This window comes from Mugil cephalus, chromosome 6 (genome assembly GCF_022458985.1).
Source record: "Mugil cephalus isolate CIBA_MC_2020 chromosome 6, CIBA_Mcephalus_1.1, whole genome shotgun sequence".
Lineage (NCBI taxonomy): Eukaryota > Metazoa > Chordata > Actinopteri > Mugiliformes > Mugilidae > Mugil > Mugil cephalus.
In genome coordinates, this window is record NC_061775.1 from 10480604 (window position 1) to 10506210 (window position 25607).

Sequence of the window (25607 nt, forward strand, 5' to 3'; positions counted from 1 at the left end):
ACACCAAGTTACATTATAACCTTGTCATTTATTGGAAAGCTTACTGTGACAACAAAATAATTAGATATATTATATTCCTCTCTGTGGGGCGGTGAGACGGTCCGGATTCGAGTCCAGCTTGGGCCTTTCTGGGTGGAGTTTGCATGTTCTCCCTGTGTCTGCGTGGGTTTTCTCCAGATACCTCATTTCCCTCCCACCTACAAAGACGTGCTCATTAGGTTGATTGGTGATTCTAAACTGGGTGTGGATGGTTGTTTGTCTCTGTGTTAGACTGCGATAGACTGGCAGCCTGTCCAGGGTGTCCCCCGACTATCGCCCTGGTTCGCCTATCAGCAATCTTGAATGACCGCTCTAATGGAAGCCTTTCTCCTCCTTCTCCTACGTCTCTTTCACCAACAGCTCGTTGCTCAGTCATGTGTGGGCAGTGTCACCAGGCTCCGGGTTTTGGTTAGAGGTACAACAAATATGCAGAAACAACTGAAGGTCATGTGAAACCTGAAAGAGGAAGATCTGTTAACAGATTCTGTTTCAATCCCTCTTTCTCACATTGTGACGTGTTTTCAGTTTCAAAATCTGTACTCTTGCCCACATCCTCTGAGACAATCAGCCCCAAATCAGTGCCACTCTCATCTTTCCATCTGTCATGTTCTCCTCCCCAACTCCATCTGATTAGTAATGAATAGTACTCTGTTGGAGCTAAAAGCTTACATTCACTTTGCTCTTACATTATTTTTACTGATGGGTCTGTGAAGGTTCTCAAATTGAAACAAAAGCAGCTGGACTTGTTGAGTTTCTTTAACTTGTGTCGTCACTCTTCCAAGTAGTTTCTTCAGTTCTGGTGGACGGGTGGGGAGGTGGGCTTTAAATAGGAACATCTGTAAGTAGCGTCCACCACTGGGATCGGACCCAAATCAAGCGAGTCCAGGAGCAGAAGCCGGGTTTGATTTTCATTTGTACTGATGGTTTTTACTGTAGCCATAGTATTTTGTTCTTAAATCAGTAGTTGGTTGTGATCTGTTAAAAAAAAAAAGTAAAAAAAGCACAAAAACACCACGTTTTCAGCTTTTATTTGAAATGTGGCTTTACACAGGGAAACTGAATGTCATGTTTGTGGATATAAAAAAAAGTTCAATAACAAAAACGTTCACACAAAAGGTGTGGTATGTCTTTTTGCAACATTCGTCCTTAGCTTCCCACCGAAACTGAGCTTTGACAGAGGCACCTCTCTCTTTAATAAATAGTTTCATTTACATAATGACTAATTAGTTATAAATATGAAGGCGCATTATAAACACTTTTAAAGCAATTATAAATGTGTTGATTCCATTAGAAAGACAAACGAAGGCAAGCAAATCAAATGAGCAGAGATGCAAACAATATTGGCAAAGTTGGCACAAAATGATACAAACAAAACATGATGCTCAAACCCAAGTGAAACTCTAAATTATAGGCACTAGTTTTAAGAACACCCACCACACCAATTACCAGAACACCTTCCCTAACACTGGCATGCCTTTTGATTCATTCGCATAGCACAAGAGGTAAAATCCAGTCAAAACGTATTTAACTTGTCTCCTTGTTCGAGACAGGATGCTTTCATCGCATGAACGTTACACACCGACAGATCTGTGAAGGGGGAATTAATGAAGCACATCAAACTTTTCTTGGTTTCATTGGCTGAATGGGTAAAAGATACACAATAGTTCAGGCTTTTTTTTTAAAAGTCATCTTGGCAAACCGTGGTACGGGTCAAACTGAGGCTTTGGCCGAGGTGTCGCTAATCAACTGGGTGTCTCACACGTCTTGATCTGACACTTTAAAAGAAAAAAAAAATAAAGGCTTTGGAGAGTTAGCTTGAAGTTGAGGTTCAAAATGTACATTTTTTTTTTTCTTAAAAGAACTGAAATTTTAAAAACAAAATACTGATATGGATGTTTGGACATACACATCTTAAATAATTTGAATAAATAATTTCCAAAACAAACTTGTGCATACATTCTGGCTGATTTTACAAGAGGAACGATTCTTAAATGTTATACCCACACACAGGTGCTTTCACTGTTGCAAGACATCAACAATTCTCTAACATTACGGCACAGTTCACCTGCACAGCATCGTCATAGAGATCGCCCACCAACATCTGTTAAACACAGAGCATAAAGAGAGAAATGTGTGGAAACATTTCAACCTGAGGGAGGTGAAGGAGGAACAGAGGGGGAAGGAGGAGGAGGGAGGAGGGGGAGGAAAAGGAAGCCGGGCATGTAGAGATATGGACAGTCTGACAGATGATCGCAGCCGAACCAAGGCAGGTGATGTGTCCTCTGCTGTCGGAGCTGGAGTCGGGCTGGTTTCTTTGGCATTTACCTGGTTGTCTGCACTGCATGCCTGATCCCTCCAGAGCCAGACCCCACAGAGGAGCACGATGGGAGGAGGTGGACGCCAGGTGGACGCTGTCCTCTCCTTTTTTTTTTTTTTTTTTAATATTGTGAATTGTAGATATTTATTAGAGCCCTAGTCACTCTCTCTCTCTCGACTGTAAAAGTTATCTAGGTAGTAGATAAAGTGCCATGTTGTCATGTCTGCCTCCTTGTGTCGATAGTGTGACTGCAGAGCCCCCTGCTGGCCCGCTTCAGTAACAACCTTCTCTCCAGTTGTCACCTGTTCCACTGTAGCTCCGAGGAGCAGGAAGAGATCTGAGGAAAAAAAAACAAATAATAATAATTTATTGGTGTTTAAGTGATGAGTTATTCAGCTACAGCAGTTCAAGACGAGGTCGCTGATGGGGTCAGCTGCGGCGGCACATACCTGCGCACGGGCTGGGCCAGTTTACTGCGGGGCAGAGGGATGCCTCCTCCCGCACTAGCACTGGGTCGAGGCAGGCCGCTACGTGGGGGAGCCAGGGAGCGGGTGGGGGTGGAGTTGGCAGAATTGGGGGTGGATGTGGCCTTTACCGGCTGCCTCAAGGCCAGCGGGGAAGGGGTGGCGGGGGTTCGCAGCTTGCTGGGAGAAGGGACTGAAGACAGGCAGAGCAGGAACACAGTCAGATATAACTGGGTCATGTCACAACGTTTTGACACACTTGTACACGGGGTTGAGTCTATTAGTTTAAAGATGAAGTAATGACCAAGAGCACAATGGTGTGAGGGAGATAGAAAGATGATGCCTGTGTGTAAAAATCTATTACATACACTACGTGTGCCTCTCTGCTAACTACATCCATTCCACACTCACAAATGAAGAGTTTAAATCATGTCAAAAACAGAAATAAAAGGAGTGAGGAGGTTAACTAGCACAGTTACTACCATGGTTCTTCTTGATGCGTTGATAGAATGAGGTGAAAACCAGCAGCACAACATCAACACATCCACACAGAGTGGAACCACAATCACAATATTTAAAAAGGTGGAAGCCCTCAGTGAATACTCACTGAAATCACTTTCTTCTCCAAAGCAACAGGAGAGTGGGACTAGACAAAGACGAAGACAACAGAGACAGGCCTTAATTCAGAGCAGGGAGGGAGGGAGGGAGCTGCTGACAAGGAGGTGTAATGTCGTGTCTCCTTTTGTCTCTTTGTTTTCTTAAACTTAAAAGGCTCTTGACTAAGAGGAGCATTAATACTACTCATGATTTAAATTTTACTTTACCACCAACACGCCTGAAATGGTCAGTGACCTCTTGAGTTAATGCGTCGGACAGTGAATGTGGTCACAACAATCAGCCATAATATTATGACCAGTCACTTATCATGGCACCTGTCGGTGGATGGGATACATTAGGCAGGAAGTGAACATTTCGTCCTCACTGTTGATGTTAAAAAGCAAGAAAAATGGACAAGTGGAAGGATTCGAGCAGTTTTTAAACGGGGGAAATTGTAATGGCTGAACGACTGCTGAGAGAATCTCTAAAACTGCAGCTCTTGTGTAGTGTCCCTGGTCTGCAGAGGTCAGTATCTATCAAAAATGATGCAAGGAAGGAACATTTCACCAGTACCAAGATCATGAATGGCCAAGGCTCATTGATGTACAAGTCTGATCAGTGGGGTCCAATCTAACAGACGAGCTACTGTCACTCAACATGCTGAAACAGTTCATGCTGGTTCTGATAAAAAAGTGTCGGGAAATATAGTGCATCTAAGTTTGTCTTGTATGGGGCAGAGCAGTTAACACGTCTATGCTGACGCCTGCTTACATGTCACTTACCTGGGGAACACGTGATATCATCATGTTGACGCTTTGGGTTATGTTCTGCTGGAAGACCATGGGTCCTACCATTCATGTGGATATTACTTTGACACGTACCAACTACCTTAGAGTTGTTACAGACCATGTACACACTTTAAAGGAAGTAGTACTCTCTGGTGGTAGAGGACAAACTATTCAGGAAGGGCTGCGATCCAGTCCAATCACACAACTCTAGGACAAAGATCTGATTCATGGAGGCCCCACCAAGCAACTTACAGATCTGCTGCTAACCTCTTGGTGCCAGATATTACAGCACATCGTCTATGAAGGTTCTCAGTCATCCAGGTCGTGGTAATTCAAAAGGAATTTAATGTCCAAAAGACACAGGGAAAGGGTTTTGACACACAACCGCTTTAACAACAAGTAAGTATAATGCTGTTAATGGCAATTAGTGGCACCAGTTTCTGGTTCTTACAGAAACAAATCAAGCAGATTTCTGATGAGCTTTACCCACAGAGTTTCTTGTTTAAACCTCAACTTCCCACCAGTCTCTTAGAACTGAAGGAGCTACTTGAATGAGCAGCAAAACATCTTAAAGAAACTCTACAAGCTTTTTTTTTTTTAAACGCCTTTTGGATTAGTGGAGTCCATGCCTCAAAAGATGAACTATTTTGGCAACAAAAAGGGAGACGTACACAATATTAAGCAGTTGGTCATAATGTTACGGCTGATCTGTGTGAATGGAAAGGTTAGAAAAAGCCTTTTGAGTCTCTGAAAGGAGCTGCTTGATACAATTGCCTCACATTGACTCAGTGTGTGTGTGTGTAGTTAGAAAGCAGTGCCCTCCTTATTTCCACTTGATCTACATCATCCACTAATGACAAAAACACAACCAAACACCTGAACTGAGGGTGGCTGTGTTGCATTGTGGGTAACGTAGACAATATTATCAGATTGCTGTGTCACATGCTAACCAAACATTTACAAAGGGAGTTTCTACTCATAATCATGAAATAACGCAACTAAACAATAAAACATAACACTGACTGTAACCAAGACACTGCTGAACATACTTTAGAACATCATGTGCAGTTAATGTTAGGAAAACATTAAAGACAAAGAAAACTATACCTGGATCTAAGGTAACAACGGCTTCAGTGATGCAAAGATGAATGACATTTAATTTGATGTAGCGTAGATTTCAGGGACAGTGATGGGAAGCACATTACTGAGTCTATGATGGATTTGTTTTCAGAAACAGTTGAACACAACAGTGTTTCTGAACGGTCGTGTACCTGTGGGGGTTATTATAAGATCTTGTTCAACTCTGCCAACATCAACACGGTGCTGCACCTACTTCTTTCCTTTTTCTCTCAAAGAAAGCATCAGAAACAGAGGCTGCACTTACGGGTTCCTCACTGAGAAAGAAGAGAAGCTGGCAACAAGTGACTTAATGCACTTTCCTCACATCCATCTCAGCTCCGCACACACAGCTAGTTCATCATTTAGTCAGTACGCTGGCAGCTTACTGGAGTGTATCATAAATGGTGCATATGTCTGCGAGTGAGATCGATCCCACAGCCTCCAGGAGGTTTAAGAGCAGGCTGTTACCTCTCAGGGCAGCTGGGCTTTGGAGGTGCTGTTTGGGTTTCGGGGAGGAGCGAGAAGGGGTTGAGTATCTCGGGACGTGAGCTGCTGCTGGAAAACAGGGACATGTCAGCATGGGAGTCCAACTCTCCAACATTAAAGGAGAAAAGAGGAAGCCTCGAGGCTGCGAAGGCCACTTGAGCCCGAGGTGCAGTTTGAGGCCACTAGGGGGCACTGCAGGAAAACATCTGAAAGGCAGCTTCTTTTAAGTGAAGTCACACCAAGCTGCCAAAGTGTCAGTGCCACTGTCAGGATGAACAGATCATTCAACCAGGCTCAGCGCAGAGAGAGAAAAGGAGGCTGGTTTGGGTTACACATGCTTTATAGAGGAGAGAGTCAGTGACAGAGGCAGTAATGGAGGTGTCTCACATGCCCAGTGCAGCCAAAGCTCAGATAAGGAAACATAAATCCCTCTGTCACTAGTGCAAACTGCACAAACTAGAACCGAATCTGTGCTTTAGTGTGTAAAAGCCACGTGGACACTCTGCCCTGGATAAGACAGGATAAAGGCAGCCACGGCTCATCTGACCAACTGAGACCTGCACTTTGACCCTTCTACTCTTCCTGGATTAAGGACAACATTATAACCTTTATCTCCAATTACAGGATTACATCAAAGGGATAGTCTTAACTCTAAGCTTAATGAGAACTTAAAACCAAATGGAAAACAGTTTGTCACAGATACCATGAGCGGCTCTGGATTCATGCTTCTACCCTCCAGTCCGACTGTTTGAAGTGAAAGTTACGCCAAGACAGTACCAGGAAAGGTGCGTGTGAATAAAAGATATTGCAACTGAAAGTGATCAAAGACAAAGAGGATCCCCCAAAACACCGAAGCCATGTCACTATGAAGCAGTTCAGTCCCTACACTGTAGGTGCAGCAAGACTCCCACTCACGCAATGACTAACATGAGATGACACAGCCTGACGTGTTGCTGAACTTAGAGAGCAAAACAAATATTAATAATGTCAGCCAGTGGTTTCAGTAATGACTTTGACAGCATAAAGACATTCACAACATTTTAGGGTTTGAGCGCAGTCGGTATATATACGCTGAAAAGATGCCGCCTGTGTGCGTGTCTGTCACGATACTCACTAGCAGACTGGCTCTGGTGTCGGGGAGAGCCGCCGTTTGGCACTTGCAGGTTGGACTCGCAGCTGCGGCTGTTCTTGACGGGCTCTTGCGCCTGCGCCGCCGCCGCCGCCGCCGCCGAGGAGCGCGTGAGGTTGGGAAGACTACGACGCAGCTTTTCTGCAGCACAGAATGAAATAACTGGTTGTAGACACGTAATGGCTTAAACACCTATAAACGGTCCCGCCGTTTGCGCGCACGTCGTCGCTTACCTTCGTTCTTCACCACGTTGGTCTGCATGTCGTGCCCGTGGCCCTGCAGAGAGTGGCGGGGCTGCTGCAGGCGGCTGATGATGGGCTGAGGCGAGCCGCGGCTGTGGCTGTGGCTGTAGTCGATGGAGCGGGCAGGGGAGCGCGAGCGGGGAGAATTTCTGGGGGAGGCGCGGGGAGAGTGGCGAGGCGAGGGGCTGAAGCGGCTGGAGGGCAGGTGGAAGGCCGGGTGCACCGCCTCCTCGTCGTCCTCCAGACTGTGCGCGTCCAGCTCCTGGTCGCTGAAGGTGCTGCGCCGCAGCGAGTGGCAGGACGAACCCGAACTCCGTCTGGATGCTGTGGCGGCGTAATCCTGCCTCAGACCTGTCGATAAACACTTACACTGTAAAAAAACAAAACTGTTTCGCGTCAGGAAAGTGACGACCAGTGAAGGACTGATCCGGGTACGTACTCTCTTCCTGCATGCGTGCCAGTATCTGGACGTCGGTGACGTCGTTGAGTTTGTAGGTCGTTGATGAGCCCACTGAGTCCTCATCCATTTCTGAGGTGCTCAGCTCGCTGTCCACCGACGACTGCGGACTCACAGCCGGAGGATTCCTGTCTGCTGCCACGTTTCGCTGGTGTGCTGGTGAGGAAATCATTCATGTTAGTGGCACGACAAACAGATTCTCAGTAACAGACGAGTGGACTATTGACAGACTCGTACCTGCGTTACTGGGCATTAACTGTTGTCTGACGATGGGCACTCTGCTGGGGGTGGAGGAGGGGGAGTTGAAGCCACTGCTATAAGGGCTGTTAGCTGCGTTTGTGCTGTAGGGGCTTCCATAACTCTGCTGGTTGTAGGGACTTCCATACAGGCTCCTGCGCTTGTTGGCTGCAGAGTCAGAAAAACACCAGTCAACTTTAATGCACACGAACAAGTCAGTAAAGATCACACGCTGTACAGGTGAGGTAATAAAGAATTTTATGTCTTCAAAGAGGGCAAAGTCTGAGCTCTCCACATAACCAAAGGTTGACACTCTACTTCAAGAAAAATATATATGTTAAATAATCTAGATCCACAGCAACACCTCAATGCAGACAGTTAGACAATGACTAAGGTTAAACCAAGTTTTCACACTGAACAAATACAAACTGGTTATTTTAAAACCTGTTTCATACAGTTAAGAAGAACAGTGGGAAAAAAACTGCATTAGTTTTAATTTTTAATACAATCAAATCCATTGTTTATTTATCCTAAAGCAACATTAATTATTGTGGCTAAACTGAGACATTAGTAAAACACCACCAGTTCTTATGTTATTTATTATACTCGTCCACGGAGCAGCGTCGTATTGTATCCTAGTAGAAATAATGACTTTAAACTGACAAAGGATAAAAACGTGAGGCTGTTTTCCATTCAGTGTGATTCGCTGATCAGCAGCTTAGTTAATTGTTACTATTCAGTAACAAATAATGATTCAACTTACAGAGGAAAACAAACAAATCTCTCAACTAATCCTCTTAAGGCTTTTACTCACGCTGGAATAATATGTGTGTTAATGACTGATTAGTGGAGGAATAACCAGCTAACAGAAGGCAGCTTAAAATGCCACTGGTGAAATGTCACTTTTATTGTGACTTTTATTGTTCGGTCTGTAACACTTCATTTCACATGTAACCCTTTAACGTCTCTGACGAAGCCTTTTTGGCCTCCCTTATATTTGACTACAAATACCAGCAGTGTCCGCTCAGAGTTGGCACCTTTATGAAAGCTCTGCACTGTGACGGCAGTCTGCTCGAGTCTCTTTACACCGTATGCTGAGTGTGGGTCTGATGCAGAGTTCATTAGCTGGAAGAAACACTTAACAATGCGCGCCATTCAATCCATACGCACACAGCACAATGCAATTCTCTGTGAGACGCGGCGAAGCTGCAGTCAAAGGCTCCAGTCTCCAGTCGCTGGTCTCGATCACAAGATCAGTTTCTGAACACCAGGCTGTGGTCACTGGAAACTCAGGGCGGCCCGGATGGTTAGTGTCTCAGTGTGCACTTGTTTATCCTTCCTTCTGTTTCTTTCTCTCTCTCTCTGTGTTTACACAGCTCGCTGGTAACTGGAAAGCAGCCTTTTAAGATTAGCTACCTCCTCTTTCCTCCTCCTTTCACTTTCCCCCTATAGTCCTCATGCTCTGCACTCTGTCCTCTTGCATTATTTAGAAAACACCATCATGTCCATCCGCACGGATCAGCTGCTGAGGAATGTCAACCACACTGCGACATGTAGGTTAATAACGCAGCCCAAATTTAACTGATGGCTGCTCGGTTGGTAATAAGATAAAAGAACAGTTAGGTGAATGGATTAGAGCGGTTCACACAGTGAGACTCAACTAGAATATCAGATACTGTTAAGAGGAAGCGTTCAGCTACACAAGTGCCAAAAATAATATGCATGTAGACAGGACCCACAGACAGCTCCACATAATGACACATTCTTGTCAGTGTTTACAGTACAAACATGAATTATCTGCCTGTGAGGACACCGATCAGTGGTAACATTAGAACCACTGACAGGAGACGTAAATAACACTGATCATCCTGTGACAATTCAGCGTCCTGCTGGGAAACCTTTGGACCTGGTATTCATGTGGATGTTACTTAGATGTACCACCCACCTAGACCAGACCAGACCAGACCACCCCACAGCAGTGACACTCTGTGATGGCAGCAGATTCACTACATCCCAAACTGATCTGTGGGATGATCCACAGAGTCCCCTCCCGTCAACCAATAGGACCCAAAGGCCCCCACTAACAACATCCTGTTACAGGACACCCTCAGAAGACTCATGTCCATTTTCTGATGAGTCACAACAGTTTTGGAGGCAAAAAAGAGGCCTACACAATATTAGTCAGGTGGTCATAATGTTATGCCTGACTGGCAGATTTTATAAATGAAATCTTGACACATTTTAGTCTATAATTGGTCTCAACTACATATCCATCTAGAGTTTCGGTGTGTGAGGATTTGGAGGTGGTTAGGTGCCCTATCACCGCCACCCGAGCTGCTCACTGTCAGTAGAACGAGACAGAGACCCGTCTAAAAGAATCTGTAGCGCAGGGACCAACAAAAATAGAGCGTCCTCAAATCCACATGTCCTGAAACTGGAAGAGGAATCAGAAGAAGGGAGAAGAATCGCAGTCCCTGCCCGCTGCGATTGGTGTCAGTTCAACTTAATGCGATATGAACTAGAGGACTTTCCATCCCGGCTTTTCAGCTGCCTTTTTCTTTGTCTGTGGAAACATCAGGGTAGTTTCCAAAGGCAAAGAAAAAAAAAAAAGAACAAGCACATAGCAGAGTTCTTAAGGCCCGCTGGGCTGAAACGTTTGAGGTAGGAAATAAAAGACAAAGCTTACCATTCAGGTCTACTCGGTACAAAAACTAAATAAAAGAAAGAACGAGTTTAAAGCGACTGCGGAGAGCTTTAAGCATATCACAAGTGAAGAGCAAAGAGACAACCTTTTGTATGAGAGAACGGGGAGGAGGGCTAAAAACTGGCAGAAGAAAGAAAACTAACTGCACAGTAAAAAGGTGCTGGAAAAGCCAAAGTCTTTATGAATAGAAAGCAGCAGGTCAGTGGGACCGTGGCCTCTTGTGTCTTACATGTGCAGCGAATCCACACCGCGGGACAGCTGTCAAAGCAGCGCTATGAGAAAAAAAAAAATGTTGAAATAGTTCAGCTCTATAAACAAAAGGGGTTTCACTGCTTATCAGGAATGTCTGACATGAGTAAAGAAGGGTTGTCTGACTAGCGCAGTCAAATGAAGGAGCTATCTCCCAGGAGTCTCCTCCCTGTTGAATTGTTACATAACGGAGACACGTCATCTGAGGATATGATTTTAACAGGGTGTGCACATATGAGAAAGGCTTGGTCGCCATTCACACACACAACATACGATCACGTTTAAAACATTCCCCATGTGACTGTGTTGATGACACCGACAGAAAGTTTTTGAGGATCACAATTGAAGGGCTCAAAGAAGTGTTCGCTTTGACATTAGTCTGCCACAATGAGTGCTTCTCTTTAGTCCGTTTGCTGACACAAACTAAACCAACGCCATGGCAACAAGGCTTCCTTGCTCCCGATAGAGACTGGGTGTGAAAGTGAGTAGCCGGCAGCCATGTGGGTGTGTCTAATGAGGCTCTCTCACACAAACAAGTAATCTCAGTGTGGAGAGGAAAATCATTTCAGTGTTTGCACAAAAAAAAAACTTTTATTAAAATCCTGACCTCGGTGTTTGATTTATTCGGTTGAAATGCTTCAACCAGATGGGCCGTGAATCACAAGACTCCGCGGAGAATTTGAGTCGTCCTTTCCGCGGACTGGAGTGAAGGGGGTCGGCGCTATCAGTGACAAGAGGGGTATTTTCAGGCCAAAGCAGGATGACGTTATCCTCCTTCCTCACCTACGGGGATGATATCACCACCAATAAGGAGAATTCCCTAAACTCCACTCCAGTGGATACTAGCTTGTTGGAGCATTAGTCACCAGCTAAATGAGACAGGACGCTTTGTTCGCGTAGTCCAGCCCACAGTGGTCGGCATAAACAATCCCCCCATCAATAGCACATTCATGATTTTAATGACATTTATTAAGAGCGTAGCCCAAAACACAACGCTTAAAATTCCATATAACATTCCTGCTCCGTGAAACGTCTGAGGGAAATAAATCATCCACAAAAGCGGCCTCGTGGGTTTTTATTTTAGACTCTCTGCCTGTGTGAGAAGGAGGCGTCTGCGTGTCCAGGTGCAGGGTTCGATTCTTGCACAACGGAGCAGACTAGAGAAGATGACGTGCACCCCCAGTGAACAACCTTCAGCCGCCTATTGCTCAACATGATCTGACTGTCACATGGACATACCTCTGTCAAAATGGAAATGACCCCTCTCGGTTTAGCTGGGAGGATTTGAGGCCTGTCCTCATCTCCACCTATAATTAGTGGAAGCCAGAGGCTTAGGAAACAGGCACTGAGCGTCAAGATGAAGTAAACCTGGGTGATACGTTATAGTTAAAACACGTATGTATGAGGGTGTGCCGTAAACAACGAGATGAGTCGTTCCACACACAGATGAAGCCTTTCAGTGTGACACAGATGTAATTAGTAATAACTAAATACTGCACATGCCGTAAACAGCCAGGTGCAATCACATGGCAGAAAATACTTAACATCTTTCATACCCCATGGCGCAGTATAAATTACCTGTTATTCCTCACACATACCTCCTGTCACTTTCACACAAATGGACCCTTACATCACTGACATGTATAGTTTTGCATATCTGCCAGTCATCTGAAGCACACTCAGTTAACCACGATGCTATCGCTTATAAATATGTCAATAAACACACAAACTGTTTGTCTGTGTCAATGTTATCTCTTCATGAAACAACACCATCTTCCACGTAATGATGCAGCAGACAAGCTAATGTGTACAGCTGTTTCCCTACGGTATAAGAGAAACTGAACCACACGAGGGAACATCCTGCATGATGAATCACACTTGTGTTGTTATTACTCGTGTGTAGCTGTGAGTTAAAGAAAAAGGCGTATGCAACACACAGTGGCTTCTTTTGTAGTTTTCTACCTTATAAACAAGCTCTAGCTTGTTAGCTTCTAGGATTAGCAGCCCCACGTTTGCCTTAAATGCGAGGATCCTTAACGACCGTTCATCCTGCTAACGTCAAAGTTAAAAGACTGACACATTGACTGACAAACTGCTCGGCCCAGTGCGGAGAAAACGCTGATGTCTGTGCTTCCAGGTACACACACGTTTTAATGTGTTTGGCAATTTAGAGTGAACAGAAATGTGGTGAACACGCACTGAAATCAGAACATGATCAGGCAAACCAGACTATGTTGGCTGGAGGCTGTGATGAGATCCTGATCAGATTTCAGCAGGTGTAAATAAAATCTGCACAGTGCAATCAGAGTCTGTTGGTTTAAAGGTCACATGACCCCTACTCCTTCTGCTCAACTCAAGACCTAACAAAAGACACAGGTGGGAGCAGCGTCCTGAGATGTTAAAAAAAAAACAGCAATAGTTCTTTTAACATGTGCTTTGACCTGTGTATTGAAAGGTTTTTATTCAGATAAAACATACAAACGGTGAGTGCGTTCACAGCTGACATCTAATGCCAAGATAACGTATGTTTCCGTTTACCTGACATAGTGAGGTCCAGCCTGTGGATGAGGGAGCGCTTTGCAGACTCCATCTCGGGACTGGGGTGATCCAGAGCTTGGCGACACCACACAACAGGACTCAAGGTCTTTTGCAGGGGACTGTTCAGCTTCGCCTCGTACAACCTGAAAGAAAAACGTATGAACAGCACACGTCATTCTTTCTCCTCTAAATGCGACCGACTGTGACAGCTCACACACCTCGTACGCGACGCGGATCGACAGCTCCTGAAGGAAATTTGACTGAGGCTGATAACAAGAGTACGGGCCTGGTGTTATCACAGAGGGCTGCACACGAGAGGATAATGTGGAGAGGCAGGAAGGCATTTGACTGGCCATAAATTTTTTTTTTGCTATGTAAAAAAAACACGTAGGACTACGTAACTAATGCACCAGCAAACTTTAAGAATAAACGACGGTATAAACTATTTGGAAAAGTCACTGAGTTCAGTGCTTAGTCAGGTGCATTGATTCACCGTGTCAGAAACTCTTAACAGTCACAAGGGCCCATCAAGTTGTAAAATAAGGCTACAAAACAGCAAACCTGGATACTGCTTTGTGCTTCTTAGTTACATTGAAACGTGTGTTTACCATCCACCTTACGAAGGAGAGAGTAGAAGAGAAATCTGAGTCAGCAGAAGCTGTCAGCACCATTGCAGCCATAAAGGGAACCTTTCAGGATGAAACACATTACAGGCAAAGGAAAGCTAGCGCAGAGAAACGCAGGCCTGGAACAGGGATTACACATTTTCAGTGTTTATCAACACACGGACCATCATTCACATGCTGCACGGCGCACGGCAAATCAACATCTCCACACGTGAACTCCCACCTTCGATGCAATGACATCATGTGTCCTGCACACGCAGTAACGGGAGAGAGACGAGCATCCACTCGCAGGCAGAAAGCAGCGCAGAGGAGGCACGCAGCGTTTTTTTAAATCCACTCTGATGCTAATTCGTGGGATTACAGGAGTCTGTGACAGAAACTGGCACTGCAGGGGTAATCCCACATATCAATCTGATCCAGAGGGCAGACAAACTGCCCGGGCATAATGAGAGTGGCTCAGTTGGGCATGAGTGAGCAATGTTTGAAACTGGACTGATGTCAAGAGCTCGTCGCTGGCTCAGCTGCGCTGCAGCAAACAGTGGAGTTTGGAAAGACTGAGTTTGCTCATTTCAACAGTGAGTGACTCGAACAATGATGATGATAATGATTAGCATCCTCCTTAGAGCATACATGTCATACTCCAGAGTTTACATCCAGTATCAGAGAGCTGTCTCTGTATTAGGAATATGTCCTCATTATTCTGTTCTGTCTTATTTCTGAGACCACTGAGCACACTTACACACAAACGTTTCTTAGATGCCAATCAAACAAACTCTTGACCTGAGATAACCTAAGAGAGGGCGCTCAGTCAGTAACGATTTCCTTCCAAATAACTAGTTCATTTCTATTACAACAGATGTTCTGCTACGTCTACATGTCTGGCATCAGTCGGAGTTTCAAGGCTTGTAAAGTGCATCTTTGTAAAGTCATCCGACACTAAAAATCTGAAAGGTTGAGGAAGACGGTTGCGGAAAAAGTAGAGGAACTGAAATGCAGGGTACGAGAAGAACAACATCATGCCAAGTGAGCACACTCGGGCCACAGTGCACATTAGTCACGGTTTCTTTCCTTGTAACGTGCAGCGCTTGCGAAGAGTTTTACGACACTGTCATAGCTGTTATTCCAGCGTGAGAAGATGACTGTCCTATTTCACATCTCCCCCCTCGCTCGCTGGGTGCTGCAGAGCACTTGTAGCTGCGTGCCAACTACTGTGCTAAAGGGAATTCAGAGGAGGACTATAACCATGGCTACCTCTCCCACATGGCTGCTGGGCAGAAAAACAACTTGGATTTTTTTTTTTTTTTGCTGTACTGATCTCTCCCTACCACTGGCTTGACAAGCCAAGCAATCTGCCACATCACAGCACCGAAACTGTCCAACAGATGATCTCAGGCTTCAGGGTCCTGACAGCTGAGAGCCTCGGGGGCCTAGTGATCTATCTGAAATAAATGCACACACCATTAACTAGGTATGGCAAAGCGTGGTTGCTATTGTTAGACAGGTACAGAGAGGGGTTTGACATTGCAACTATGACTTTCCAAGCAGTCAGTGATCCACAATGAGGCTCCTCCAGGTTTCATACAAACTACAGTGAAGACCGTCTATGCCAGGGGTTTGTCGTAATGTGTACAGCAGCTGCGGCCGGGCAATTAAAGCTGTCACACAAGCCCGAAGACTCAAACACGGCTGTAAAGGAAGTACGGCTCCAAAGACGAGCCTGCCACTCACCAGCTGTCCTCGTCTTCGTGTAGACAGTCCATATCTTCGAGATCTAAGATTTCCACTTCATCTAGGATCGTGGTTTCCCCTTCGTCTTTATAGCTCCCGGTAGTGTCTGAATAAAGTGAGTTCATACTCGACACGGAGGTGGCGGCCGATGCCCCGTCACATTCATACGCCCTCCTGAAGCTGATGCCGTCGTAGGACAGCCGGGGGCTCAGGCAGCGGTTGTTCTCCAGCAGCCCACCGTAGCCCCCCGTACCGACGAACCCCACCCCAGGGAAGCCGGCCAGACCGGCTGCCATCCCCGCGGACAGGGACGACGGGTCGTAGCCGGCGCTGAGGGGTCTGTGGTTCCCTGACATGGCCCCGGACGAGGACAACATCGTCGACCTGCTCCGAAGCTGTTCGTTTTGCTGCTCGAGTTTCTTCACCAAGTCCTGGAGCTTCCGCACCTCCAAGTCCGCGTTGATATTAGAGTTGATATCCTCCATGGTGGCTCCCGAGCCCAGCGAAAATATGCGGTGGTCTGCGGTATTTTTAGCCGTTTCCTCGCCGAGAGTCTCTCCGTTTCCGTTAACTCCACGAATACCTACGTGTTCAAAGAAGACACTTTGGTGTTCAGCCGACTTAAAAAGCTCAACATCGTCATCTTCTCCGGCTGTTCGTTCCTACGGGCAGGGTCGAGGCCATTTTCATAACACTCGTCACCAACTGTGAAAGACCAACAGGCGGCGGATAACGTACGTCACCGCGTTCAGTATCGGGAACGAGCCCGTAACCAACACCTATTTCCGCGTGCACGCACGGCGATTACAAAGGGGATGAGGACAGAGACACCATGTCTACAGTCACTTGTAGTTACATTAATTAACAGTTAAAGCCAGAACAATGCTAGTTTGAGATAATTAACTGTTAATTTATTCATTTAATTACATGGATTCTCCACAGGAAACAGAAAACTACAAAATCAACTATCGAAGTGTTAGCACAAACATGTTTATTTTCATACACCAACCGCTGTATTCTTTCCATAATGATGAATGAGCCTTTGTAACAAAGAAGTAATTGAGTCTGTTTTCTGTTGTGGTGAGCTTGTTTCTGTGTCTCAGTCTCAGGACAGTTCCAGGGCTTCCTCCGACTGCAGATTCTCCTCGGTTTTTCGAAACGCGTCTCCACTTTGCTCTCCTGCTTCACCTTTGGTCTCCTCTTCCTGCCCCTGACTGACCATGGTAGCGTCCAACACATCCTGGTCAGCACTGGCGTTTTGAGAGTCAGCTCCCTCGTCGTCCTCATCTTCCACGTCCATCTCAAAGACACGTATGTGTCTCAGATTGGCACTCAGCTGCCAGGGAAGAAAAGGTACACGATTGTCAATATTCCAGCAGAGTCATTCACTAGCATGTCCTCATGCCAAAGAAATGTGGGGAGACTGAAAATGCATCATCGGATCACGGTAATGACAGAAACACCGTTGTGCATTCATTCACAAATTATATCCTAGATTAAAACCCACACACACACAAAGCTTATTATGTAAAAATCTAACGTACCACGCAGGCCACTTTGCGGATTCCGTTGACAGCTACGAACTGAGCCTTCATGTTTTCCAGTTCTCGCCACTGATTCCCCAACACCAGACCTTGGCACGGGATGCTACTGCTCTGCTGGTCCAACCTGACGACACAGGGGTCATGCACCATGTTAAAGTTACGTCTCATTTCTACTGACGTGGCAGCACGTTCTAAACCGTCCACACTGTGATGCTTTTTTAAACAAATTTACACCTTTATGGTGTAAAATCCTATTATTTTCATTTAAAATATTTATTTTCTGTCTTTATTTTATAGGGACAATAAAGACAGATGGGAAACTGGGGAGTGACATGCAGACTAGGGTGCAGATGACCAATAATTATGTTTTTAAATGTCAAAAAAAGCATTATAGTTATTTTAGGAATATTATTATGATGATGATGGGAAAAAAAACAGACCTCTGGTTCGGCTCCCAGTTGAATTCAGTCTCACAGCTTAAGCTGGAAGCAAGAGGGATCTGAGCCAGGACACGCCTACTGTTCTGTTCTTCTGATCCTTGCAAGACCACAGTTAACATTTCATCGTCATAGAAACGAGCATCCAGGCAGCTGTAAACACAATGAGACCTGAAAAAGAAACACAATATATTGTGGTCTGCCTTTACCAGCTTTACGTTTGTGTCACCTTGAGACGAGGGAACAAATTAAGCATTACTCACTGTGCTGTGGCGTTGTCATCGTCTGCATTGTCAAGGTGGTGGCTGAGGTCAATCGACATGACACTGTTTGGGATATGTCTGCAGAAGCAAAGCGGATTCAGTTACAAACACAAAACAATACAAAGAATATGCAACGAAACACACGCATATCCAATCACAGAAGTGTACCTGTTTGGGTCTGTTCCTTTCCGTAATAGGTAGAGCTTGGAAGGTGAAATCTCTGGCATGCAGAACAAAACATAATGCATTTTGGCCTTTTTGTCATTCCACCTGTGGAATGATATCAGAAAATATTATGAACACATCAATGAGACTTTGTTATTACAGATAGAAAACTCTACGACATTTCTTTTACTTACAAAGATGGAAGTTCAAAAAGTCGTGGAGCGTTTTCTGAGCTACAGGAAGAAATAAAAACAACTTGAATCAGATTACTTGCAAGTATTTTAAATAATTTAGTTTATTAGCAGGCACATGAGGTCATACCTCTCTGGCACAGTGTACAGGGGCAAAAAGACAGCCTGCTTTACTGATTTCCCAATCACCTCCTGCAGACAAATAAACAGAAAATAATGAAGTCTAACAATGAGGCAGGGGTGACACTTGTTACTAAATCCTTCATTGTGATGTCGAGAAAGAGGAAAATGGACAAAATGCAAAACGTACTGCAGGTTTCTGTAGACAGTGCTCAATCACATTCTCCATCATCCTCTTGACGAAGTGCAAAGACTTTTTGGGATATGAAGGAAACAGCAGAGGGCTTTCTGAATAAACCAATGAAACATCTAAGTTAGTTATGGCTGTGTATTTTGAGTTAAAACCATAAAACTCAAATACAATTAAGCTCTCCCCAAACATACCTTATTTCTACCAAAACACACAAATAGGTGATACAATTATTAAGAACTTATATGTTGACCTTTCAGGTGAGTGCTCTCCTGTAAAAACTTCAGCCACTGGTTTCCCTTAGTGTTGGGCGGGGACACAAGGTCCTCATCCTCGTCCTTCAGGTACTGCACATGCACATTTAAAATACAAACGCATCACTATGTTACAACACCTTATTTCTGTTCAATTAAAAAAAGCACTCACAGAAAAAAAAAACACTTACCTGACCAACTCGTTCTACGTTGAAGTACTTCCCTTTACGATCAAAGAGTTCCTCATTCTATTAAACCACAAAGCAATTAAACTCAATTTGTGAAAACCTATCAACATTCTTCTTTTTTTTTTTTTTTAATGCTATTATACCAATCTTACCTCACTAAAATGTTCAGACAAGAAGTCGGCGACAAAGGCAATGTCCTTCTGAGTCATCTAAGAGATTAAACGTCATGTTAAAATCGTAAAGAAAATCTGAAATACTACACATTATAAATCTTTCTATGATAAAACTCACTTTGTTGAGTTCTGGTGGAACATGCTCCTCGCACATTCTTAGCATAGCTGTGGGCAAACAAGGGTGTGAACATTGAAACAGTAATTAAAACTCGTCTCTTTCAGGATCAATCGAGTAAAATCTAACAAAGTCATGTGAATCCTTACCTACATACAGCCACCGAAAGAAGGCTTTAAAGTTTTTCATACTCTTGTCAATCACCCTAAATGACAAAACAAAAGTAGTAACATGGAAAACAAGCAAATAACACAGAAATAATGTGAACATTATTCATGAACTTACTGCAGTAATTCATTGGCTTTTAGAGAAAAGGAGCCCACAGCTGTGATAGCACCTAAAACACAAAACACACATGTGGTTATAGATGGAAAATAAGTCTGATTTCATTCATTGTACACAGTTTGAAATTCTAAATGTTATTCACTTATACAATATTTCTCTACTTTATTGGCCTTCACAGTGTTTTCATTCACCCACTCACACTGGTTTTTGCCATACGACCTGCTCTAACACCCGAGCCCCAGCGGCCCCATTGTACCTTCTATTGCTGCTGAGTCCAAACCGAGGGGCTCGAACTTCTGCTTCCATAGCGACATTCCTTTCACCTCACTGAGGTGATATAAGAGAGCCTCGGAGCCACTGGAACCAGCAAAAGAAAGGAGATTTAAATGAGACACATTCTGGTAGCAGACAGCAATGATGAGAAGAATAAGTCAAAATACCTCTGCAGGTGACTGATCACAAGTTTCTGGATGCTGGAGTAAGAAGACTCAATGGACTGACCAAGCTTCTTCAGGCCCTATGATGGAAATGTAATGTTCAGATATAAGTAAATATATATATGCAGTCAGTTGTTGGATATACCACAAAATGCATCTGGACTAAAACGCCATTTTCCTAAAAAGTCTTGAGAGGGAAATTTTATCTGAACTCCTCTCACTCTCACCTTGACTGTCAGCTGGTTCATGAGAAGAGCCTGTAGTTCAGGGCTGAAAACACAAAGCCAATGTCAAGAAAGTGACACATGTTGCATGATTTGTCACAAGCCAATATCTACCCAGATCCTAAAAATGCAGTTTAAAGAGTTGAATAAGCTCAAGAAGTGTTGCTACCATCTACAGGACACAACAAACATTGCAATAATATGATGTGCAAATGCACACAGTGGCCACCACCTAGATTGTCCCCACAGCAGAAGCTCCAGAAACTCATCTTGAACTTGTGTGCTTGTGTTTTTTTCCTGCAAAAAGAGAAAATCAGACATGAGTTGACACTCTCTTGTTTTGGACATTAGGACAACAAAGCACCACTAAAATATGACGCCTATTGTCTGTCTGTTACTGCTTGAATGTTGTTTATTGTATGTTTCTTGTATTTGGATGTTTGAACGCTGTTTCTTTGTGTCTATCTACTGTTGTATTCATCTGTTCCTTTCTGTAAAGTGTCTTTGGGTGACTTGAAAGGCGCTTCTTAAATAAAATGTATTGTTATTATTATTATTACAAACCTGAACAAACTTAGTGAGTCGAAGATCCATCTGCATGAGGATGTCCTCCCAGGCTTCACACATACAGGTAAGTGAGAGGTGTAGGTACTGCAGCAGCGTGGAGATATGGGTGAACTTGCGTGCCATCCTGGTGACTTCAGGCAGACAGCCTGACAACAACCCTGTGTCCAGCTAAAATAAATAATCATAAAAAAAAAGTCAGCGCAGGGAAGAGGTTAGGAAGTGGAAAATAAAGCCAACGTTCCAGCTCACCTGAACGTAGCAGATCTCTGTGTTGTTGTCAGTAGACCTGAGTTTTGTGATGACGGACAAAGATTTGAGATCACTGGAGAGACTCAGGCTGCTACACGTTCCTGAAACCTGTAGAGCATCATTAAATTAAAATAACGTAAGTTTAATCAGAGTTCATTGTTGTGCACTTTTTATATCACTTTCATGACTTGCTTCTCATGTTTAAAAGATTGTGCTGTCTAATTCATGTTGAGTTCTGTTGTTTAATGAAACCATTTCATGTATGTTTGTTGCCGTGTCTGTCAGTGTATAACTGTTAATTTGTCAGTGTAACCTTGAGTTGTGGTAGTCAGAAGATGAAAAATGAACTCTTGTGAATGTACAGAAAAGCCGTACCCCTCCTAGACTGGCAATCTTGTACATCCCATAGGCATAAAGATCCACAAAGCCGGTGTCTCCTCCAAGGACAAGTATGTTCAGCCTGGGCGGAAACAAAAGGGGACGGTGAAGTCATTTCACATCCAATTTAAAAAGCACAATGCATTACTAAGTCTCATAGTTTTTCCTGTGTGTTGCTAAAACAGTAAGCGTCATTTACCTAACTTCTCCTAGGAGATTCAGTATCTCGTCAGACTTTTCCTCACTGCAATACAGACAGGCAGTTAAAAACAATCAGTTTTTAATGGAATCTAAGCAAGCAGACATTAAATAATTGATGAGTAGTATTTAAAATACTGTCCCACCTGAAAATCTTTGAAGTTGTGCTATAGCTGGGAAGATGCAAAAGTTTGACCAAATGTTAATCAACCAAAGAGCTTTGTCCTTCTACACTGATATGTAGGAGTTGTTGTATTGTTACCTCTTAGGGAGTGTTGGCAGCTTGGGAAGAAAAAGTTTGGATTCATCTTCTGAGTTGTAAAAGGAGCTGAGGGCGCTGAAGCACATCAAGAAAGTTGTTGACATTAATCTTGATAGTTACACAATGTCTCCAGCGTTCATGTTATTCCTGAGCTTCATGCGTACCTGCTCTCCTCCATCACCTCCATCCAGTGCATACAAGTTACAGGACTCTGCATCGGAAACACGTGAAGGATTTCTGCTTTTTCAACACCACACAGGACCACCTGCTTGGTGTCTCTGAGGCTGAAGGCCAATACTGTGAAACAGAGAGTGAGTAAATACATTATATAAATATATTTTCATCAGTTCATTGAGCAGATGACTAAAACTGTCAAAGGTGTTCACGGTCGTCCCTCACTTTTGCCATCTGGTCTCCAGGCAAGCGCAGTGATCTCCTTCCCAGTGTATTCACTGGGTGGTAGGCTCCAAACACGCTGGAAACTAGCCAAACGATGCAGTAGCAACTACAGACAGACAGACGTCATAAAATTACTAAAACGTAAAACATATCAAAACATGTTGACGGGTGTTTTCATCGTACCTCTCCAGTTGTGTTGGCCAGAGCTATCAGATCCCTCTTAGGAGACCATGCCATACACAGCACAGGGTTAGGGAGCTGCTTCTCTCCCACCTGCCGGAAGGCAGGCATGCTGTCGGCTCAATCTGTGAAAGGTTTGGATAAAGTTATGTTAAATCAATGCTCAAACTCACAGGCGATAGAGCTGAGGCGACGCTTGTGGCCAGGCTGCAGTAGAGCTGGTTGATCCCTTTTATTTTCAATATTTCTACTTTGGTTTATTTTGCAACAAGGAGTCTCTTAATTAATCATTGACTAGTCACACTAAAAACACAAAATGTTGATGCTATTGATTAATTACAATGCACTGGTTAAATATTTGGAGTTAATAGAATAAAAGTCTAGAAGCAAAATATCTTTGAGTTAATAGTGAGTTAAGAGTGATGGAGGATGAAGTGGGCAAAATGAAACCTGCAACAATGATCAACCCCCCCTTTCTTTATGGTTTACCGGCAGTACAGTGAGTCCGAGTGATCTTAGTGAATAGTCACAATAAGACAAATGCTTATTAGCTGGCGCCTTACTCACCGGTAACAGTTGACAGATGAGGGCCTTTCAACTAGATGGGCTTAAGCTAGCAGGTTTGTTAGCAAGCAGACGGAGCGAATGCAAAGTGAACCTCGAGGATACGTATCTTCTTCCGCCGTGTAGGATACTACAAGCCACGAAACAATGGCTGTTGCATGCCACAGTCACCTCCTTTTAAGTTTTACGTTTTTAATTTAAGTTTTCCCAGTCTTATTTTCGCCACTACCGAACGCCGCCATATTTTCCTTTCGACCAATGAATGTTGAGCAACGGGAACCGCGAAGGGACATTTTCGCTCAAATGGAGAAACCTGCAGTCAATGGGGGAAACGCAAATACCTGCAGCTGGAAGGCGCACATTAGAAATATTAGGGAGGAATACGCTGCCTGGCCAAAAGTCGCCACCTGGATTTAACTAAACACATGGGTACGAGCCTCCTATTGGATAATTGCTGCATGAGTGATTAGCTTTCAGCTGGCAACAAGTTATTTAACCCCAAATGATGCAATGAGTAGCTTCTAATTTGTGGAAAGACACATTGGCGTGTCGTGGAAAACATGTTAGTCTGCTTGAGAGGGGTCAAATCATTGGCATGCATCAAGCAGAGGAAACATCTCCACGTATACAATGCAAAGGAAACTCAAGGGATTGGGACTGAACAGCTCTGTAGAAAACCACTAATCAGTGAGGCTAACCGGTAAAAAGGCTTCAGTTTGCTAGGGAGCATGAAGATTGGACTCTGGAGCAATGGAAGAAGGTGTTGTGGTCTGATGAGTCCAGATTTACCCTCTTCTAGACAGGGCATGCGGGGAAAAAAGAGGAGTCAGATGAAGTGATGCACCCATCATGTGTAGTGCCTTCTGTACAAGCATTGGGGGCAAAACAAACCCCAAAAAAGCGCTGTTTTTTTTTTGTTTTTTTTTTTTTGTCTGCATTTGTCTGCATAGTTGAACACCACAGGGTGTCAACATTATATGAGGTTGATGCAGTTATATTCTCGCAGCTGAAAGCTTTATTACTCACCAGCCCTCCCTGAGGACTGTCCTGTTGATCTTTATTGAGTGTAGTGACCTTGTGTGGCAGGGAGGGCAGTGCTACACCTCAGTGGATAGAGGGGGGGAACAAAGGAAAGAAAAGATGTAGAAGGATGGACAGTGGAGGAGATACAAGTGGTGCTAGTAGGAACTAGTGGAGTGCAGGGTTCTGTGCTTCCCAAGTCACCTCACTCAAGTATGACTGAGTACAGTCATCTCTGGAGAGATGAGAGAGTCCAGGGGGGGTAAGGGTGTCCCAATGGAAGGAGAGAAGTCTGCCATAGGGCACGTAGTGATAGAGTGAAAACAATAATCCAGCCCTTAATAGCCGAGACTCATCAATTCTTTTTGATGTGATCCAGCACGGGCTGGCAGGTGACAACACACATGCATGTGGGCATTCCCTAAATATGAGTGAGACCATTACTAGGGCCCAGAGTCAGGTCAGAAGCCCCAGCGCCCGAGAGCCTCCACCCCAGTGTGGGGCGCATGGGTGACAGGACCAGAGAACCACCGTAGCCACGGGGCAAGCCACACCCCAGCGCAGATGGCGAGCGATGACCAACACCCCCAGACCGACCAAGCGAGCACAAGTCGGTGCAGGCCAGAGCAGCCCCCCATACCCCCCACACCCCCCAGCCACCGCAGCCCGTCCACCCACCGCCGCCAACACCGCGCTGTTTTAACGGACTGTAGTTTGAAGGGATACATTCCAACCTGTGATATATGCAGGTCAACTGCACGGAAGGATGACCAGAAACATGTAAGTTGCATGAACTTGCTCATGGTTGTTATAATAACAGGAGGTCATATGAGTTGAATTACTTTTGAGTTAAAACATTTTGGGCAGTTTATATTCAAATGCGCCGTAACCCCAGACATGTCTGTTTTTGTGGCACACTTCTATCAGCGTCCAGACTGTATAAATATCTGTATTTACACTGTATGGTCTGGATCCTAAAACTTAGATTTTAAAAACTCAATTAATAATATTGGGTAACGTTAACACACACAAAAAAATAATAATAATGATAATGATTCTTGAGAGAAAAGCTTAGCTTTAGGTGTGAAATGCCTTAAAATGTAGAAAAAAAGCAGATGGCATAATAATCAAAACTGCTTATTTCTGTATCTTGTCATAATAGATAATATAAAACATTTTATGTTACAACACATCCATTAAATGCAGAAATATCACTGGAGAAACAGTAAATACTATAAACACTACATACCTTAATAATAATTTTTCCTGCTGTGCAGTGCCCCATATTCAATGTCACTGAGAGCAACAACTCGTAACACAGGTTCACTTACTTGTACATATTGTTATATATTTTTATATATTTTTTTACATTCTCTTACTTATTCGTGTTGCCTACATTGCTCTTTGTTCTTAACACTAGTAAACTTTGTAAGTGTTAGAGCTGCTCTAACGAAAAGTAATTTCCCCCTGGGATCAATAAAGTA

General features: G+C 44.1%; 2 protein-coding genes across 7 annotated transcripts; both read right to left on the reverse strand.

Moving 5' to 3' along the window:
- Positions 1-1050: 1050 nt before the first annotated feature.
- On the reverse strand, positions 1051-16552 carry slain2 (SLAIN motif family, member 2). Of its 6 annotated transcripts, none has more exons than XM_047586856.1 (10): positions 15721-16552; positions 13367-13509; positions 7876-8043; positions 7621-7794; positions 7173-7532; positions 6925-7080; positions 5793-5876; positions 3428-3466; positions 2806-3013; positions 1051-2693 (listed from the first exon to the last, which is right to left on the reverse strand). In XM_047586856.1, the coding sequence occupies exons 1-10, from the start codon at positions 16203-16205 to the stop codon at positions 2630-2632; spliced, it is 1881 nt and encodes a 626-aa protein (XP_047442812.1). In that variant the 5' UTR covers positions 16206-16552; the 3' UTR covers positions 1051-2629. The 6 variants fall into 6 exon arrangements, with proteins under 6 accessions (XP_047442812.1, XP_047442811.1, XP_047442815.1 ...); XM_047586855.1 differs by having other exon boundaries at positions 5793-5879; XM_047586859.1 differs by lacking the exon at positions 5793-5876.
- A 138-nt stretch (positions 16553-16690) lies between these two features.
- On the reverse strand, positions 16691-23384 carry anapc4 (anaphase promoting complex subunit 4). Its single transcript, XM_047586854.1, has 28 exons — positions 23107-23384; positions 22543-22664; positions 22360-22465; positions 22125-22257; positions 21961-22035; positions 21845-21871; positions 21700-21744; positions 21498-21582; positions 21123-21230; positions 20871-21041; positions 20539-20603; positions 20310-20352; positions 20086-20162; positions 19902-20002; positions 19646-19697; positions 19510-19565; positions 19364-19410; positions 19225-19281; positions 19076-19132; positions 18884-18977; positions 18631-18728; positions 18451-18512; positions 18324-18362; positions 18133-18234; positions 17965-18042; positions 17705-17872; positions 17265-17388; positions 16691-17056 (listed from the first exon to the last, which is right to left on the reverse strand). The coding sequence occupies exons 2-28, from the start codon at positions 22648-22650 to the stop codon at positions 16826-16828; spliced, it is 2409 nt and encodes an 802-aa protein (XP_047442810.1). The 5' UTR covers positions 22651-22664; positions 23107-23384; the 3' UTR covers positions 16691-16825.
- Positions 23385-25607: the final 2223 nt, after the last annotated feature.

Bases quoted from the DNA above. Each gene is read 5' to 3' on its own strand.
- slain2 (XM_047586855.1), bottom strand. From the start codon at position 16,205: ATGGAGGATATCAACTCTAATATCAACGCGGACTTGGAGGTGCGGAAG. The intron at 8,044-13,366 runs GTAAACGGAAAC...CTGACTCTGCAG, and splicing joins GCTGGACCTCACTATGTCAG to CCAACAAGCGCAGGAGCCTG. The intron at 3,467-5,792 runs GTAACAGCCTGC...GTCTTTGTCTAG, and splicing joins AAGCCCAGCTGCCCTGAGAG to TCCCACTCTCCTGTTGCTTT.
- anapc4 (XM_047586854.1), bottom strand. From the start codon at position 22,650: ATGCCTGCCTTCCGGCAGGTGGGAGAGAAGCAGCTCCCTAACCCTGTG. The intron at 19,566-19,645 runs GTAAGTTCATGA...TTTGTCATTTAG, and splicing joins AAAGCCAATGAATTACTGCA to GGTGATTGACAAGAGTATGA. The intron at 18,363-18,450 runs GTATGACCTCAT...TTCTTCCTGTAG, and splicing joins CTGTACACTGTGCCAGAGAG to CTCAGAAAACGCTCCACGAC.